We start from the raw sequence: 19,368 nt of genomic DNA, 5'->3' as shown, positions 1-19,368 counted from the left end.
TGCACTGCAGTAGTTACGTGTTTCATCAGTTGGAGACAGCTTCCATTCATTATAGAACTAGTCAACCTAATGCTGTGGTATTTACTACTTAGCTGGTCCTTTTCAAATAAATTTCAATATGTGCAGTTTGGTTCTTATCTACCTATAGCGGGTACATATATACAGCATGCATTATTCAACTAAAGCATTGCAAAATGTGTCATGTCATTGGCATTTCAGTTACATGTTGAAAGACTCCCAGGTGGTCTAACGACAATAATTTGTTTATTGCGGCAAGCAAAGTGTCCTTTGTTTGTCAAGCACTTGAAACAAACATTTTAATATTTCTAAGAATATTTTCTTTAAAAGCTACTTTTGCTGCTCCGAAGCACTGTTTTAGCTGCTCCAAAAGCCACTTTTTCTGCTCCGAAACACTCTTTTGGCTGCTCCAAAGGCCACTTTTGCTGCTCCAAAACATTGTTTTGGCTGCTCTGAAAGGTGCTCCAAAATGGCTTAGGCCAATCACATCGCTGCAAATTTTTTTTTTCTCGGTAGAGGGGGCCACATAGGTTGTATTTGGGCTTACGTAACTTGACAGGGACCTTCATGAAACTGAGGCTAAAACTGGATGTTATCAATATTAACATATAATTCAGCAAATACAGAGGACAAACAGTTGCATTTTGGTTTTCACCCTCACACCATTTAATTCTTAAAATAACAAGTGCAGATAAGATGACATTTCCAATGAAAGCATTGTTTCATGCAGTTCCCAATAGTGTTTCCTGACTGCTTTCGTGTGAATAAACCCTGCCTCCTGGTTCAAACCTTTGTGTTTTAAAGCAAGCACAGAAGAGGAAGTAACCGTCACGTAAATCCAGAGGAAAGCACTAAAGTGGCTGAGAAATGTATCGACATAAAGACTAATTCATTGTTGAGATATATTCTACTTCTTTGAAGCGAACTCGTAAAACTCACAATGAGGCCAGGCTCTCGGTTGGACGTGGTTAGGCAGTGCTCCAGATATTCAAAGTCTTCGTATCGTCGCTGCACCATATAACTCGTGCCGTCGTCGTCGCATGCCTGCATGAGAAAACGCAAAAATAAAGCCTGTGAATGTCCTTAAAAATAGCAACCCTGATGGTTCCCAGACAGCTCCAAGGCAAGGTACTATGAATCCTTAGGTGATCAAAATGATGGGACATGCTAGATGTCCTTCATTGGTCTAGCCCAGGGGTTATGTACAGATGGACTTATTTGACTCGGATAGATTGAAAGTAGTTCAAGTTTCGTTCAATGTTCTGGACAAAAGTTTGCCCAAGTCAGTTTGGCCACCCCTGGTTTAGCCCCTAAACCCTTAGAGCTTACATTTTCTTTTTTTACTTTTCCCGTTGAAAACGTTGCAGTTAAAAGTTCATATTTTTTTAATCACGAAAGCAACTACACATTCTTACAGGCTTCAGATTTTTCTAGAATATAGCTCAGACAACTAATTATGTCTAAGAGAGGAAGTCATTCATCGGTAGAAGCAGATGGAGTGAATCTGTTTTCAGTTAAATCTCGCAGCTTGTTTATGCGAAGAGCAATGGTTATCTGCTTCTTTCACAGGAGTTGCGGTAACGTCAGAATGACACCGAGCTCTGACTGGCTTTGATTGAAAGGACAGCGGGTAGACCATAATGCTAGAGGCCTTGAGGTCTACCCACTATTTTTTTCAGTCAGCCAATAAGAGCTCACCATTCTGACATCACCGTAACCCCTGTGCAAGAAGCAGACAAACTTGCACTCCATATAAGAAGCAAACATCCCCTTGGCTTATCCAAACTAAGAAAACAAAAGAAAACAAAGTAACCGATATATGCATGCAGTCATATCACACTTATCAAGACAGTTTGGCAAGCATCACACAGTCCCTTCACAAAACCAAACTACACGCTACACCCTGTTTTACCTTACAATGAACCACAGCAAGTACCACGAGCCATCCCAGCCAATCCAACACCGTGAGCGTACAACGTTACTATGTGCCCCACGCGTAGTTGTGCGGGGCACGTTCAGTCACTTGACTCTTACATGATACTGGATTGGCTTCAATGGCCTGTAGCGTCCTTCAAGGTCCGTCAAAGGGTGGTACGAAGTATAAATTAAGCGGGAACCGTTTCAATGAAGTGCCAAATAATTCACCTCTCTGACAGAGACCGTTTGATCAAGTTGAAGCCTGGTTTGCCAAGCGCATGACCACTGCAACATGACAGCGTGCGTGCCCAAACAAAGTCGTTTTGGAATTAAGTCACTCACGCGACGAGTGTGGAGGGTGTAAGTGACCACGCCGTCGCTTTTGGTGACTTTGTCGGCGAAGCAGACGTGAAACAGCGGCTTGAACGGCTCTAGAGGCACGGGGGAAGAACCCGAGGAGAGCCCTGACACGCTGTCCAGTGTGTCATCAGAATCCTGGTCGTCTTCCAAGTTCACCTCTTCGTCTGCAACGTCCGTGGCATCAACTGCATCAGGGTGGCCAACATCTCTTTCGGAAGCAGCGGGAGTAGACGGTGCATCCCTTGTTGCAGGCGGCGGTTCAGGACAACCCTGAGCATTAGCGACGCTCACGTGTTGAAGGCAGAAATGAAACCGATCAGAGTTGTATATTTCAATTAACTCGCTTTGAAGCCGCCGGTTTTCTCCGGTAAATTACAGAAAGTTGGATGCTTCAACATGCCATCTGTATACCTTTGCCATAGTTTAAAACTGTAACAAAATCAAATTTAATGATTCAATAAAGAGGCAAGTTTAAGATATGCAATCTGAGAATTCAGCCAAAATATCGCCCTTAATTAAGATGTTCAGCAGACTCAACACCAGCAGAGAGAAAATGTTCTTTTCCATTGGTTTTCAGCAGATATTTTGAATGCTTCTTAGGGAAAATCTATTGGTTTTATTCTTTATTTATCCTTCGAAGGTGCATGAGGGTTGCATTTTTCTGCCTGAGAATGCGAGCAGGCTCCATTTAATCAACTCAGCAACAAAACTCAATTCACCTCCAGATAAAATGCAGAGGTGCTTAAATATTGTATATTTATTGTTTAGGGGTGTGCCTATCTTACCTCCCTGGTTACGCCTGCTCTTTTCATCTGCTGCCAGGGACTTTAAGACAAAATAAATGCTACATTGTTTAGATATTCTGGATAATCATGGGCTGAAGTTTTAGCACAGCAACTCTCTCTAGGCTTACTTCTAGAGCAAATGCGTTGACTTTGACGGTGCTTTTGGTGCTGCACGTCCCGAGCTCGAATGTGTTACTCACACAGTTAATGAAGGATCTTTAAAGCTGCCATGTGTGCCCACGGCTCTACTACTACTACTACTTCTACTACTGTAAAACATACCATCAATTGAATAATTTGAAAAGGTGTTCACTAACCACATTTACTAATACGCCAAACTGATCATTTTGTAACAAAATTGCTTATTTTGTTTGTATTCTTATTGTGTTAACTCTTTCAGTGTGATTTTTAGGCCCTCCCCACCAGGGGCATGGCCAGGGGGGGCGCTTATAGGGCTTCAGTTTGCCTCGAAATCTAGCCGACGCTATAATATACAGATGCATTTTGACACCCCTCCCCCTCTTCGCGCCCTAATTCATGGACCTCCCAGCCCCCCCTCCCCCCAAAAAAATTTATTGCTATGCCCCCTGCTCTCCACCACTAATGACCTATGGGCCCCGAGTTTTAAAATAAATAAATAAATAAATAAAAGGTAATGCCCACAGTGTATTGACACCAAGTTAGGGTGGCTGAAGAAGGGGGTGTGATCCTTGCTTCCATTGTTTCAAACCAGAGACTTAGGACGAAGTATGTGGTGCAGTCATCAAATCCAATAAAACTTTCTGAACAGTGCGGCCTTTGCCACATCGCCGCACGTGCTGAGATCATCTGGTATTGATAGCGGTCAGCAGTACTCAGTAGCACGCTGTTGCTGACTGCTTTTCCATCAATTGTTCTTTATCTCATTTCCTCTAACGGTTTCCTGCTGCAAGAATGAACTCGTGCCTTCACGAGAACTGTGGCATGCAGAGAATAAACATGTGAATTGAGCAGTTCCACAGAGGAGCAACCTTCCATACAGTGCAGTTTTTCTCGAAAAACTATAATACCTTTGTATAACCTTGCAATGTCTTGGCTGATACCATGGATGGTATAAGCGGACCCCCCGACTAAAACGGCTTTCAAAATGTTGCTCGCACGCTACTGACCAGCTGTCCGAATTTCTATTCGAGGATATTTGTTCGCCCCCTATGGAGACAAACTTTATTTTTTGGTGTAGAGAAGAAAGAAATGTACCCGTAAGGTCACGCAGTCGGGATCCCATTGGCGCCGAGCACCAACGTCGAAGAGAATTTCCCTCTTTCAGACGTCCTTCATCAGCTGAAGTGCGTTGTAATTCTTATGAACACGTGTACTCTTACATAATTTTCTTCGTCCTTTATTTTGGTATTGGGTGAATAAAACAAATCAGGATTTGTGAGTGTATAAATAGCGAGGTCAATTGATTTGATGCTGTGGAGGGGCAACTTATCCAGTGTGGTCTGAGACTGTTAACTTGAGGTTTGTAACATGCTCCACGCTGTTATGATTATACGACCGCACGTATGTACAATGCCTGTCCACATGAAAACAATTGGGTAGATGACTGGCTGAGCAGATGTATGACGTTTGCATCAGATTCAATCCCAGCACCCTCACTTGTCCTGAATTTGTGGATTATTTATCTCAATGTGCTGAAATTAATGAGGGCTAGGCGGAAACGTGCGGTCATAGCTGGGCAATCTTTAGAGCGCATGCTCAGAACAGGCTTACATCTACAGGCTGCTAAGACTGGCGACCTTGATGGTGCGGAATTCACGTTCAAAAGAACTACGGAAGCTCGCCATCAGTATGCGCCCAGCAGTCGCGCACACAGCTATGGCAGCCAGTGAATACTCCTTATGCAATGAGCCGAATACAACAGGATTGAGATGCTCCTTATGTTCAGAGAACAAAGTTTGAACGCAATAACAATACACATAAATGCTAAAAAAAAAATACAAAAAAAAACAAAACACCTGAAGCTTAGTTTTGTAATAGACCGATCTCACCAGCCAGTTTGACTACGCCACCGCTGCCGCAATGCATCGAGGGAACTTTAGTCTTTCTGCACGTGTGACAACCTCGCTGGAGCTCTGCGCGTGCAGGGCACGAACAGGCTCGTGCACGGCCGATTGCCTCCTGTGAACTAAAGTTTTGGCTGCCTCGCGCATGTGCCAAACACTTGGTGAGATCGGTCTATTGTATTATGTCTATGTTATATAGCCGGAAGTTAGTCAGCCCCAACGGGCATCAGGGTGTCTCAGTTGTAGATGAGAAATTTAGCCAATGCAGTACAACCGGTAGCCTGGGATCTTTAACGTGCATCACGCAGTAGTGATACACGACCGCACGCCGGTACGATGCTCATCCAGATCGAAATGGTCAGGGGTGGGGATTGAACCGAGCATCCTTGGTTCTGCAGCTCGAGCTTTCGCTCCACGTGCTCCGAGCTGGTGTGCACTAGGCCGCTTGGCAACTCGGCCACCAATCCCCCTCACCTCAGTTATGGTGGCTAGAAGGGGAGGTGTCAAAATTGGCAAGCAAGAGAAGGAGCAGCTGGTCAGGATGCAGTGGTGGCACTGCTGTCGACACTAACATGCGTCGTCCGCTGCGATTCGGGTGGTTTCTTGCTCCGCGAGTAAGTATTGCGTGCGATATGTGCTCCTTAGAATACTTTTGAAAGTTAAACTATGCTTGACTTTGAACTTGTGGTTCACGTAACACCAGAATAAACCTGCCGACACTTTTGTCGTCGTCGTTGGGAACAGGGAAGCTTTCTTCTCATTCTTTCTCACAGAAGCGTACCCCGTGGTGCAGCCGGGAACAAGGCAGTGTGTTTGCTGTTTTGCCATCGCGATAGTCTGAACGCATTGGCAATGTTTCCGGGAAGAACACCCCAAACGAGCATTTCTAGCGATGCGATTGAGCCTTTTCTGGCGCGGCGCCTGCGATTAACATCTCGGAGTCGATGAGCGTACCACCTATCGTCGTTATAGACCTTTTCTGCTTACTCTCGCCCCCGACCGTCAAGTAGGCATATCCGGTATGGGCGACGAAAAAATATCAGAACGTTTCAACGTGCAAATAGTAAAAGAATAAAGGGAGGCAAAACGAGAATGTGTGACGGTTACGTTTATGTCCTAAATGCCTTCTATTGGCGTAGCGACGGCAAAACAATGTTTTCGCCCATACTGGAAGTGACGAAAATTCAAGATGGCGGCGCCCTTGCGAAAAAGGTCTATAATATTCTAGCGCGCCGCCACACGCAGAATAAAAATAAAATACTTGCCACACAAGGAGCAAGCTGCGCGATTCTAACACATCCCTTTCTAGCCACCGTACTTCAGTTAGGGTGTACTAGAAGTTACGATGTACCAGCAACCATCGTACTGTGCGTCCTTGAAAAATGTATCAGACATTGCGTCATTCATAACACGACATTAAACGCATATCGGGGGGTCGGTGACCGAATGGGCTAGCGCACACCAGCTCGGAGCACGTGGAGAGAAAACTCGAGCTGCAGAACCCAGGATACCGGGTTCAAGCCCCACCCCTGCCCGTTTCGATCTGGATGAGCATCGTACCGGCGAGCGGTCGCGTACAACTAGTGCGTGGGGCACATTGAAGACCCCAGGCTAGCAGTTGTACTGCACTGGCTAAATTGCTCATCTACAGCGAGTGACTCGTCGCATCTTTGAAATGGCTGACCAACTACATGCTGTTTAAATATCTCCGCAACCCCAATTATTATTATTAAACGCATATCCCCTGCGTTTACCTTGCTGGCAGCACACATGTCAACTGTTTCCGTCATGTTTGCCACCCTTGAAACTGTAGTCCTGCAGTCATGCTTTTCCTCAAGACATCACGCAACTTGCTTTCCAGGCTGCGTCTTGGGCTTCGTCCGCGCGTTCACACATAGCCGCTTATTAAATTATATATACATATTAATGTACAACAAACATTACTATTAAAAGTAAAAAATAAACTCACTTTAACTAGAAGTATTTTAATGTTATAAATATAGACAATTTTATTAGCTAGATATCCCATAATAAAATCAGCCACTTCCGGTCATTGACTTCGTAAGTGTGACGTCATAGGTCCAAACAAACCGTTGCTAGGGGGTTTCGCTACGAAAACCCGACTGTTCAAAAATCCGGAGTAGGATTTAAACATCTAGAAATCCCAGATATAGAAAGCTTGAAAGTCATATATGTTTCGACAGAAGTGTGCCGGTGATCGTTCGTTTCTGAAACATTTACGACTGCAACTTCCGGTCCTCAAAAGGCCTGCAGCAGACGACGAAAGCTAGAAGTATGCCGTCTGCCACACGCCGGCCGGCCAAGCCGGCGCCGTCGTTTGAATCGTGTGAATAAAAACGATATTCTGATATTGCATTTGTTTGCAATATAATGAGTTGCAGACACTTATAAGAATCCATAGTGGGGTGCGATGCAAAATATGGCTTATCGAAAGTCCGAGCGTCGATCGAGATGATCGTCTGCTTAAAGATATCATTGCGCCCGTCAGAAAACCACAAGTTGAGATCCCAAATTTTGTTTGTGGACTCGCTCTATGGGAGGGTGCTCCGTACCTCGTCTGCACTACGCCGGTAATGGACTTCAGGTCTTCGTTGTAACTAATCTGCATGACGTGGTTTGATTTTACGGCATTTTCACCCCTCTAAACTAAACTAAATTCTTCACAGAAAAAAAAACAAACACACACACACACACACATTTTGAGGGTTTTTACGGCGATGGCGATGCACTTGTTTTTGTCGCTGGTTTATCGACGCAATTCAATGAAGACGCCCGCTGCAACAGAGGCCAGCATATCTATGGTGTCGTCTACTACCAAAGCAGAGCGGAGTGTAATACTTCAGAAATGGCTTTCATTGTTGCAATACGACACTGAGAAGACAAGAGCATCTTCATAATTAAATATCGAGAAGCCAGGTTGCTTTAAAAAAAAATATTTACTTACTCGTAAGGAAAAATCTAGCCTCATGTGGAGTCTCCGTGCATTTGTCCATAGCAACGCCCCTAGCAACGGTTTGTTTGGACCCAGACGCCGTGTTTCGATACAGCCGAAAATCACTTTCGGTTGGCGTATTGTCTGGTGTGCAGTTGACTGTAAAACTTGCTTTTGTAGATCTCAGCGAAATGAGGGACACCGCTACGCGAGGGAGGGAGCAAAATAGCGCGTTTGTGCAAGACGGGCGACGTCGATGAGGGAAGTCACAGCGCGACAGGCGGGCAGGCGCTGAGGCTGCTGCGGCGCTAGAACCCATAGCTAGAACCAGAACTCTCTCCCCGCGATCATGTATGTGTCTTTATGCGTATGGGCACTGATTTCTATGACATAAGCGAAATTTAGAGCGCCACCTAGTAGCGCGCCGAAAACTACGTCCGCCATCTTGTTAGTGGCGAGAAAACGAAACCAGAGACCCGAGCGGCAAAGACCCCATGTAAACAAGCGACCGCGCTTCGTGCGAGAGATGCGATGCCAATGATTGCTGCGTTCCGCTGGGGATGCAACGATAAACCTTCAATTCATCCATGACGTGAACGGAAACGTGAACAGGGTTCACCTTTTTTGCTTATTTTTATTTGTCACTTGATACGCCGCTTTCGACAAAAACAATCGGTGACAACGCGAAGAAACATGCGGACGTTATCGCGTGGCGTGAAGCCATTTACAACTATTGAACTGAGCCATAATCTTTTTTTGTAAGTTGTACCAAATTTGTTTTTGACTTTCTTTTTTCTTTTATGTGCGTTGTAGTGTTGGCCTGGCCTTTTCCTCGATACGCAAGCAGCTCAATGCATGCGGGCGAGACCAAGGCTGTTAAGCGAGGCAATAAGATGGCAGTTTTTATAATCTACGCCACCAAGCATAATTGAAGATGCGTAAGATTAACAGTGGTTTGGTTAGGTTAGGTTAGGTTAGGTTAGGTTAGGTTAGGTTAGGTTAGGTTAGGTTAGGTTAGGTTGTTGCGGACGTCGAATGAAGCAACAATTAAGGGCAGTGCCAACTCCATTTTACAACCTCCTTTTTTTTTTCTTTTTGTCGCAGCCGAGGTACAATTTTTGTTTTGTGCAAAGAAGCTCGGGGGTAGTTTTGTGAAAGTCACTGCAGTTATTCTGCCAAGGTTGAACAAATCTTCATTAATAGCACAACATCCGTCAACTGTGCTTGAGGTCAATGCTATCTGAAACAAGTTTTAGCCCTTTGCAACGCTTGAAAAATATTGCCCTGGGCACAGTTTCTTTTAGAAGAACACGGAGTGTTCCACCAAAAAACCCTCCGCCAGTAAGAACTTAAAAAACTCATTTTGAGTCATGTATTTGCGCGGAGCAGTGTAACGCGAAACAGTACGACTACAAGCGTATTGGCATCAAAAAAAGAATTGAAAGTGTTCTCAAAGATGAAACGCATGACGGCCTAGTCCTTTCGGAGGCCTGTGCACACGCTGGCGACCACAAGCTTCCACAGCGAAGGCGTAGGACTTGTCCCGCTGCTTCGATGAGGTTGCCGCCAGCGTGCAGAGGCCTCCGAGAGTTTTGTCAAACAGTTGCGGTAGGTTGTTTAAACTGTTCGTCCACATAACATGGTCAGGAGGCGAAAAAAGTTGCTACGCCATCGCACATTGCCCGTACGGCTGTCTCCGATGCCTCCACCGTGCTCCGGTAGCGACAGCGAATGTTGTCAGACCACAAAGCAATTTCGCATAAAATCTACTCCCCGCTTGTTTGCTGCAGCGCGGGTGAAGCCACGGGATTGCCATCTTGCTCGTAGTCGATTTGCTGTTTCGCTAGCGTTGCAGAGACTGGCGGCAGTGTGCTGTAGGCACATTTTCTACCCGTTCGTCGTCATTTGCCGAAGAAGTTTTTCTGAGACCCTGTGTAACCTTTGAGACTTGACGTTGTAAACACGTGGAAAATTTTACGAAAGTTCAGTGCGGCAGCAAAAAGGCACAACTCGTCGAAAGCAAGTTTCGCCGGTCTCGCGACGGGATCAAAGCGCCCTTGGCACGCCGAAGTGCTGCGTCTCTCTGTCTTCGCGCGCTTGGATACCGATCAAGAATCGACGCTGTGTGTATGTATTTTGCGAGTGCAATGTGCTTGAATCTATATGTAAAGGCACAACTTGACGAAAGCAAGTGTCGCCGGTCTCGCGGCCTGATCAAAGCTTCCTTTGCACGCCGAAGTGCTGCGCTTCTGTGCCTTCGCACGCTTGGATACCGATCAAGATTCGTTCCGGCGCCCTGTGGATGCGTTTTGCGAGTGCAATGTGCGTGAAGCCGTATGTACCCCTGGAGGAGCGTTTTACTTTTACTCTGACTACTGTATTTGTAACTTGCGGCTCTCGCGGTCCTGAAAGGAGCTTGATCCAGTGTCCGGTGGTGCTGGTAGAGGGGGGTGGAAGGGAGGAGAAGGCAGAGCCGTATATGGGAGAAGGGGGCGGCATCAGCGGCGTGTTTTTTTTTGTTTACTAGACGCTTATGGCAATCAAAGTAGTAGTATAAAATCAGTAGTGGAAAATCTTACAGAGAGGCTGTATTTCGGAGCACCAAAAAAGCTTTGATCACGCCGCAAGACCGGCGAAATTTGCTTTCGACGATTTGTGGCATTTTCTGTTGCACTGCGCTTTCGTAAACATTTCCACGTGTTCTCAACGGCAAGTTTCACCTTTACATCGAGTCTTAAAAATCTTCTTCGACGAATGACGACGAACGAGTAGAAAACGTGTCTTCAGCACGTTGCCACTAGCCTCCGTAATGCTAGCGAAACCGCACATCGTCTACGAGCAAAATGGCCGTCCGGTGGCTTCACTCGCGGGAGCGGGAAGCGCGATCCAGCAATTGTCATTGAGATCAGTGCGTACGGATGCCGCCGGATTTCACGCGGAAGGGCGCACTGCAAACGCTGCTGTAAAAATATCAAAATAATCTTCAGTTTTGACTTGCCAAACTCGAAGCCATGCCTAAGCGAGCAGTACGGGCAAATGGGAATCCCAACCCGCCGGTGCATTTGTTTTCCTTTGTCCGTGTGTTTATGAGGGTCATGACACGCTTGATTCATGATATCCCAGCCCCTCGATGTAAATCGCCCACGTCGTCATACATAACCTACTGGAACGCTTGTGCATGCGCCCGCCCGAACATGTTCCCGAAATACATTAAATAATTACAAAATACTCAATTGATTTCGGGGCGCCTAACTTCGCTGACTGACTCCCGTGTAAACGCTGGGCTGGAAGGCAGGCAAGCGTTGACATGGCAACGCCCCTTCGGGTCATTGAATTGCCTGCTTCGAAGGTATAGCACGAGCAGGTGCCACTCCGTACGATGCTACCTGGCAGTCTTCTGGCATCGAACACACGTTTGAAGTCTAGACCGCTGGGTAGTGCAAGTTGCCGTCTATTAGAAAAGTTACAGCTTACATATTACCTTTTCATCCAAACATTTATAGTGCAAACAAGTCACGTGACCTAAGCTTATGCAATAAACATGCACAAGAAAGAAAATCCATTTTCGAACTTCGAAAAGCTTCACAGGCATTTAAAATGTATAGGTTTACAGTCGGTCACGGTGTGCTGTCGGTTGTGGTTGTTCTCCGGAATGTCCCTCTTTCGATCGTAATTTAGACACCAACATGCTCGACCATTCACAGAAGCACCTGTCCCTGCCATAGAGATCAGTGGTCCCTGCGTTGCTGCTACGCAAACATAGCCAAATGGCCACGAAGAGGATGAACAACCAACCCATTCAAGTGTTTGTCCGATGTCGGTAAGTTGCCGAGAGTTCTCGGTTTAGACAGATGCAGCGGGACTCGCGCCAGTATGTGTTTTTGTTTTTGAATGGAAGTTTCGCGCACTTCTTGTTCGTAGAGGGAGGAGTAGGAAAAAAACTTTATTGAATTCTGAGCAGACGAAAGCTTCAGGTCGTTCCCAGGTGGGTAGCTTCCTCAGTCCAGGATGCCATGGTCCCGCGCTGCCAGTCTGGCTCTGTTCAACGGTTTAGCAGTCGGGACTGGTCCTCAGGGTTAAGACGGTTAAACCGCTGTGTTTGATAACACAGCGTTTTATTTGGCACAGCGTAAATAGGGATTTAAGAGAATGGGCACGCGCTCGTATCGGTTGCCAAAAATCCAAAATTCATCGCCACACCTCCACAGATTTTTTAACGAATCCCCGTGGCCACCACACGATTCGATAACGTCCATATTGACATTGTCGATCCCTTATCCCTATTAGATGGGAACACTAACATACTTACGTGCATCAATAGATTGACACGCTGGCCAGAAGCCTACCCTATTTCTGACATCACTGCCACCACCATCGCGCGGGTTTTCGTGAGCGGATGGGTTGCAAGATTTGGTGTGCCATCCAGCATAACAACAGACCGCGGACGGCAGTTTGAGTCAGCTTTATTTCGCTCCCTCGTGGATCTGCTCGGTATACACCGTATACGCACAACCTCGTATCATCCTATATCGCCAACGGTATGGTGGAAAGATTCCATCGTTCACTCAAGTCCTCACTCAAGGCACACGCGGAGACTCTACCAATTGGTGCAGGCAGCTACCACTCGTCTTGGCCTCCGATCGAGTCAATGAAGAGCTCAACCACAGCCCTGCAGAACTCGTGTATGGCAGCACTTTACGTCTTTCAGGTGATTTTTTCCCCCAAGTGGTCCGCAAACTGAACCGTACCCTGCAACCTACGCTAATGAACTAAAAGCTGCCATGTGCAGAGTGCGCCCAGTGCAGCCAAGACTACAACGACGAACACCGATCCATGTTCCACACGATTTCCGAACATCTTCACACGTCTTCGCTCGACGAGACACGGTTCGTAAGCCTCTACAACAACCATATGATGGACCCTTCAGGGTGGTAGAACGGAGAGACAAGCATTTTGTACTGGACTTAGGAGGTCGAACAGACACTGCGTCTGTTGACCGGCTCAAACCTGCGCGCTTGGCAGCTGCCGTCGAGATACGTGGCTGTCGACGCGTCACCTGGGCTACGCCTCTCTGCCGTCCACTTCTCTAGGAGGGGGGCACTTATAGAACCCAACAAAGAAGACGAAGAAGCCCAGAGGCTAAAAAGCTCGAGCGCGAAAGCGCGAGAAATTTGGTGCTAATTGGGTCGGCGTTAACAGTCAGCGGCGGCGGGCCCCTTCTCGTTTTGTGTATATTAAATAACTTGTAATCTCAATAAACTCCGCCAGGCGAGTTAATCTTCTAGCAGGAACTAAAAGATGAATTCGCAGGCGGGTTCTGTGTTTTTTGGTCGGTGTTCGGGGACCAAAATACTGTCAGGAGTTTTCTGCAGCATAATGTCGCACGGTAGCACATTCATATTTGTCACACGGACGATCCTATGCAGAACTGGAAAGCTGTCTCCATTTTCATAAGTACCCACCTTCAAACACCAATCATTGACTTTTCTGTAATATTCTAAGCAAACACGATTAGCAATTAGTATTATGCACGTGTGGTCACACAGACTCGAGGGCCAAATGTTGGACGCCTTTTTGCCACTGAATCTGTGTGACCCCCCGATTAGCATTCTCCTGGAGTGGCATTATCCAGGATTAAAGGAAAGAAAATGATTTGTGGTTTCTTTACATTTCTGTTGGTGCAGCCTGCCGATTGCACCGCAGTGAGGAGGGGGGGGGGGGTGCCAAAAGCGGCGAGGAAATCCTAGAAGCAACCCCTAAAGGCCCGTTCACACTCTTGCGACTGACTTCGACCGAGAGAGACCAGACCGGTTTTTAAGCCTTTTGCGACTTCTTAGGACCGGATCCGATGCAGCGGAGCTGGTCCTAAGAAGTCGCAAGAGGCTTAAAATCCGGTCTGGTCTCTCTCGGTCTAAAGGCCCGTTCACACTCTTGCGACCGAGTACGACCGAGAGAGACCAGACCGGTTTTTAAGCCTTTTGCGACTTCTTAGGACCGGATGCGGTGCAGTGGAGCTGGTCCTAAGAGATCGCAAGAGGCTTAAAAACCGGTCTGGTCTCTCTCGGTCGTACTCGGTTGCAAGAGTGTGAACGGGCCTTAACTCGGTCGCAAGAGTGTGAACGGGCCTTAACTCTCAAGGCTGGTTCACAGATTTGCGTTTGGTTACGACCGACAGCGTTGCAACCGTTTGAGACTGCTTATTTGGTTCGCATCTCACCCCGTTCCGCTTCGATGTGCATTGCACCGGCGTGTGTTTTTGCCATTTCCTACCCCGTGACGCATATTTATATAAAAAAAATGTGGTTATATAAAAAATTGAGCATACCTGGCCTTATCAAGAATATCAGTGTATATAAGGCCTGTCTAGCTAGATCTGGGGTGCTATGTTGCGCTTTTTGGACTCCCAGGAGACTAGGAAGAGGGAAGTGACGTCAACGACACAGCAAACGCAGATTGGGTGTTGATTTCGTTTTCTTCTGTCAACATCCAATCTGTGTTGGCTACGTCGTTGACGTCACTTCCCTCTTCCTAGCCTCCTGGGAGTCCAAAAAGCGCAACATAGCACGCAGGATAGCTCCCTAAAGGGTTTCTTTTCTACGTTGGAAATATCCAGCAAACCGCGTTCGGAAAGGAAGCTTCGGCGCTTGATGGCACGAGGGATACGAATCATAGATTCGATGTCTCGCCAGCTTAATCTCGTTAGTAGAACTCTCCTTCCTTGAGAACAGCGGAGATTCATCGTGCAGATGCCTTGCTAGCCTTTAGCAACACTGTACTCGTACAACGCAAAAGGATGTACTCGCAATGCGCAAACTTCGTTCTTTTCTCTTATTTTTCTACTTCGAATTAGAATCCTCGCCCTGTCTGCGTCGGGGCTCTAGGTTTTGGCGGCCGCGGCGACGAACGACTGGAATCTATCAGTGTTTCCGCGCGCCTTGTCTCTCCTCCAAAACATGAACTTTGCAATGTGACCAGTGAAATGGTGGCTCTCGCGCCGTCCAGATGGAAGAGAGTTTTTGACGTGGGCCCAGGTGCAATCCACCGTATTGGTGTGCGCACCAGTGTTCGCGTCGACAAAGTTAAGCTTATGATTGACGGTGAGGTGCGTGAAGCGAGCGTCATCTGCAAGCTTGCGATAGCCAGCCCAACAATCAGTGATTATTCTTGTTTCAGGGCGGACCCACTCGGCTATTAGCCCTTGCAGGGTTTTAGCGTCACGGGTCTCCACGGGAATAAGAGAGCAGCACCCGCTGCCACACTCCACACCGCCGAAAACCCACTGGCCAGGCCTTAAATACCCGCGATGGTACTTATGCCGACCGAACATACTCTCGTCTGGTTCTACAGTCACGCCGTCGCCACCAATCATGTCTGAATGCTTAAAGACGACATTTACCACAACCTCCCGACAAAGGCTCGCCCAATCAGTTATTGTCTTACCTGCGATATCGGCCTTCCGCTGAATGACGGCCCACGGTAGGTTCTGGCCTCCGGAGGATGATTTTCATGAGTTGGAGAAGCGTCAGGTGCGTGCGATCCTTCGAAAAGGGAACCGCTCCGTATCGAGACTTCGCCCCGGCACTGAACTTTGACCAACTTCCTCTTGGGCACCTCACAGATCATCCACACACCGCACCCCCCCCCCCCCCCCCCCCCCCCCCCCCCGTGTAGCCATCCGCAGATCTAGCGCGGACTTGCAGCTTGTCATCGCAGCATCGCAGCTGGGCCCACGTCAAAAACTCTCTTCCATCTGGACGGCGCGAGAGCCACCATTTCACTGGTCACATTGCAAAGTTCATGTTTTGGAGGAGAGACAAGGCGCGCGGAAACACTGATAGATTCCAGTCGTTCGTCGCCGCGGCCGCCAAAATCTAGAGCCCCGACGCAGACAGGGCGAGGATTCTGACGGCCCCGGTGACTTCGAGCGATCCGCTGCGCTGAGCCCGTCACCCGCCTGCATGCATAAAGACGACTTATGCGCCAACCGCTCGTCAAGTGCTCGTTACGTCAGTTATAGGTTCTGGTAGCGGTCTAAACGGTCCTTTTCAGGGCCCCCATATTTTGCAAACTGAGCTGTGTCTTTAATGCGGCACCCCATGTCTCTGTAAAAAGTTCACAGGAAAGACCTAGCAAAGGTATGTGGTCCCCAACTTGGATATCGGGTGTTATGATTCAAATAAAAATTGTTCTTGCTTATTTCGCGCCTGTGATCAAAATAAATGCCGCAGTTGCAGTCGTCCCGCGGTGCTGTTGCTCGCCCATTCGCCGTCGGCGTGCCTCAGCTTCGTCGTCTTTGCTAGCGGCGCACCGGCGAAGCCGGCCTTTGATCCGAATAAATGCCGCCGTTGCAGTCGTCCCGCGGTGTTGTTGCTTGCTCGATCGCCGTCGGCGTGTCTCAGCTTCGTCGTCTTTGCTAGCGGCGCACCGGCGCAGGCGGTTGATCTGACACACCGCGTTCGGCTTTGGCTAGCAGACGGCGTTCGTAAAATGGCGTCAGCTGTTGCTAGCTTCACGCGGCGGTACCGTGCGTGCTTCTATTCATTCGGCGTTCGTTGCCATGGTGACGGCGAGGAAAGCAGACGAACTTTTTGATGCGGAAGAACGCTGCGGCGCAGCGATATCAGGCGCGTTCTAAGGCCCTTGCGGCATGCTTTTCAATGGGCGGAAGGCGAACAAAAAGAGTTCGAAATAAGGCTGCATTTCTCCAGCCCCTCATAATTTGACGAGCCTTGCCAATTGGCCTTGCACGAAAAGCATGTTTTTAGACCGGAGTTTGGAGATAGTTTTTTTTACAACAACATGGGTCTAAAGTATCAATGTGCTGAACGATTATATTTATATTTTATTGCTTAATATTTCTTCAGTTGCGTGCCTACTCTTTTGTGTTCATTATTGTCGCCTTCGTTTTTACTACCTCTACAATCACGCTTCTTTTTACTCTCTTGGTGTTAACGCTTAGGTTTTTTTGTCTTACTAGTACTATAAACGTCCACTTGTGGGGCTACGCAAGCAAATTTTTCGAACCCGCTCAAAACGCTTTTACGCTGAAGAAAAACGCTCTACTAAAACGCGTTTTTGGACCTCCGCTTTCTATTCCGGCGAAGCGGGCCGCGCATGCGCAGTTTGGCACCCTCAGAGCGGAGCGGAAGATGAAAACGGTCTACTAAAACTCTCTATTATGTAAGTGGCTAATCTTTGCGATAAGTCGGCTAATTAACTCAAATTCACTACTTAACCTTTCAATGAGTGAAAATAGACACATGGTTTCAATTAGAAACATGCTGAGCGTCGTGCAAAACCCCTAATCACTAATTTTAAGAAAGACTTTCAGCGCGGGAGAAGCGTAGAAGTGCACTAAAGTTACCACTCGTAGAGCAGGTACAAGGCTAGTGGTTTCGGTAAGGCGCGCGCAATTTTTTCGTCTTTTATCTAGCTCCAGCCTTGTACCTGCTTTATGAGTGGTAACTTCAGCGCACTACTGCGCTTCACACGCGCTCAGAGGTTTTCTAGAAATTACTGATTTAGGGGTTTTGGACGACGCTCAGCAAGTTCCTAATCGAAACCATATGTCTATTTTCACTAATTAAAAGTTAATTTTTATTAATTATCCGACTTATCGCAAAGATTAGCCACCCACATACTGTCCCTCTTTCCGATCTTATGCACTTTGTCATATTGTCACACATCAAACATACAACCAAATTTCATCTGTCTTTCAATCTTCAAAATGCGCAATTGAGTAATTGGTCCAAATACCTGGCATAACTTCACTTTAAGGATGTTAACAATAGTTAACCAATTATATGAGACTCGTGCAATATAGATAAATCAACTAGTGTCTTGGAGAGTACATATGACTTATTGCTTGCACGACCGAAACGGGCACATATATCATTATCAGGGGCTATATTTGCACGCGAATATGGCGATGTATGGCCGTATTTACGCACTTATACGGCCACATCTGGCAGTATTTGCCCACTTATATAGCAAAATCTGGCCGTATTTGCTCCCACATATAGAGGTATATTGCCATATTTGACTCCTTATATCATCATATATGACTATATATAATATATATCAGAGCCATATCTGACATTTTCGTACGGGATATTAAAGGCTCCAGGCGAGCAGTCATACCGAACTGTCTAAAATTTATTGTCTATAGCGTAAACCAGTGTCACCATACCTCAACGGCAGACCGAGCTGATGCAGTCTAAACACGACACTCTGCTCTTTTATTGCCACTGCTGACAATGAGATAATACACTGGAGCTGTCTATTGGGTTGCCATGGCCCACTTCAGGTCTGCGTATATTTCCTGAGACTGAAGTTTTTGCAGTATGTATGAGATCAGAAATACGCACTATGTAAAATAAATGGTTGCTCACCACACTGCCGAAACTGCTTCAAGTCCACGTGAAAAAAATGATCAATTTGTAAAAACTTAGGAAATGCACGCCGAACGGAAGTAGGCCAGAGCTACCCGATAGATGGCGCCAATTCTCGTCTGAAGCAGTCGCGATCGATTGCAACGGAGCAGGGTCTCAATCACACTTAACTTTGTTCACCAGCCTTCACTAGTGATGTGGCCAAGTTCTCATTATACTTTTTTAAATAGTTTGTGACTAGGCTCCAAGAATATGCCGCGTACCACCCCTTACCCCCCCCCCCCCCCCCCCCTTTCCCAACCCTTTTAAACTATTTGGCCTTGTAGTGCTGGAGTTTTTACGTCCCCTACCTTGGGTCAGTGCGTGCCACAAACCGGACAAGAGTGCCACGTCAGGGTTTTCGGCTGAGATTCGTGTTCACTCAAAGGAAACGAAAAGCGTTCGGTGCATTACTCAATCCGTATTCTACCAAATTGGCTATTGGCAGATCTGCAAAACTTTGAGCGCGACTGGGTTCGGGATTAATTGGGTAGAGACAACCTATTAATAAAAATCTCGTGCGACCCGTTCGAGAGAGGATTCGGGTATATTCTTAGTAATTTTGAAGCTTTGGAGTCGCGATTCTACGGGACGAGGAAATATCGCTGGTGTTTGAGGAGGACCACTGAGTTTTCATGCCCCAGGCCTTGCAAACCTCTTTCGGTACCACAGATCATAGCCTTCTCTATACTAACAAAGCCTGACAGATCGCCACGAGACGCGGCCGCCGAAAGTGAAATGGTAGAGCGTCAGACAACGGATGAGAGGAGAGGCATGTAACGGGCGCCCCGCGGCGGCGAGACACCGAAACACACTTGTTCCGAGTGATGGAATGTCCGCTTGTGCTCCTTGCGCTCCTC

The 19,368-nt window shown here is 47.1% G+C and overlaps 1 protein-coding gene across 1 annotated transcript in view; it reads right to left on the bottom strand.

Annotated features, from left to right (window-relative positions):
• The window catches only part of LOC8038135 (sorting nexin-32), a 148,280-nt gene extending 141,324 nt beyond the window's left edge, over positions 1 to 6,956 (bottom strand). Inside the window, 3 exon segments of the mRNA XM_042291852.1 lie at positions 958 to 1,062; positions 2,278 to 2,565; positions 6,880 to 6,956. Of these exon segments, the coding sequence (XP_042147786.1) occupies positions 958 to 1,062; positions 2,278 to 2,565; positions 6,880 to 6,915 (429 nt within the window). The 5' untranslated portion in view covers positions 6,916 to 6,956.
• Between the last annotated feature and the right edge of the window lie 12,412 nt (positions 6,957 to 19,368).

The sequence above is a fragment of the Ixodes scapularis genome, unplaced genomic scaffold (assembly GCF_016920785.2).
Source record: "Ixodes scapularis isolate PalLabHiFi unplaced genomic scaffold, ASM1692078v2 PGA_scaffold2__306_contigs__length_199485367, whole genome shotgun sequence".
NCBI classification, from domain to species: domain Eukaryota; kingdom Metazoa; phylum Arthropoda; class Arachnida; order Ixodida; family Ixodidae; genus Ixodes; species Ixodes scapularis.
Note: the sequence above shows the minus strand (reverse complement) of the source record. Positions and strands in the feature narration are given on the sequence as shown.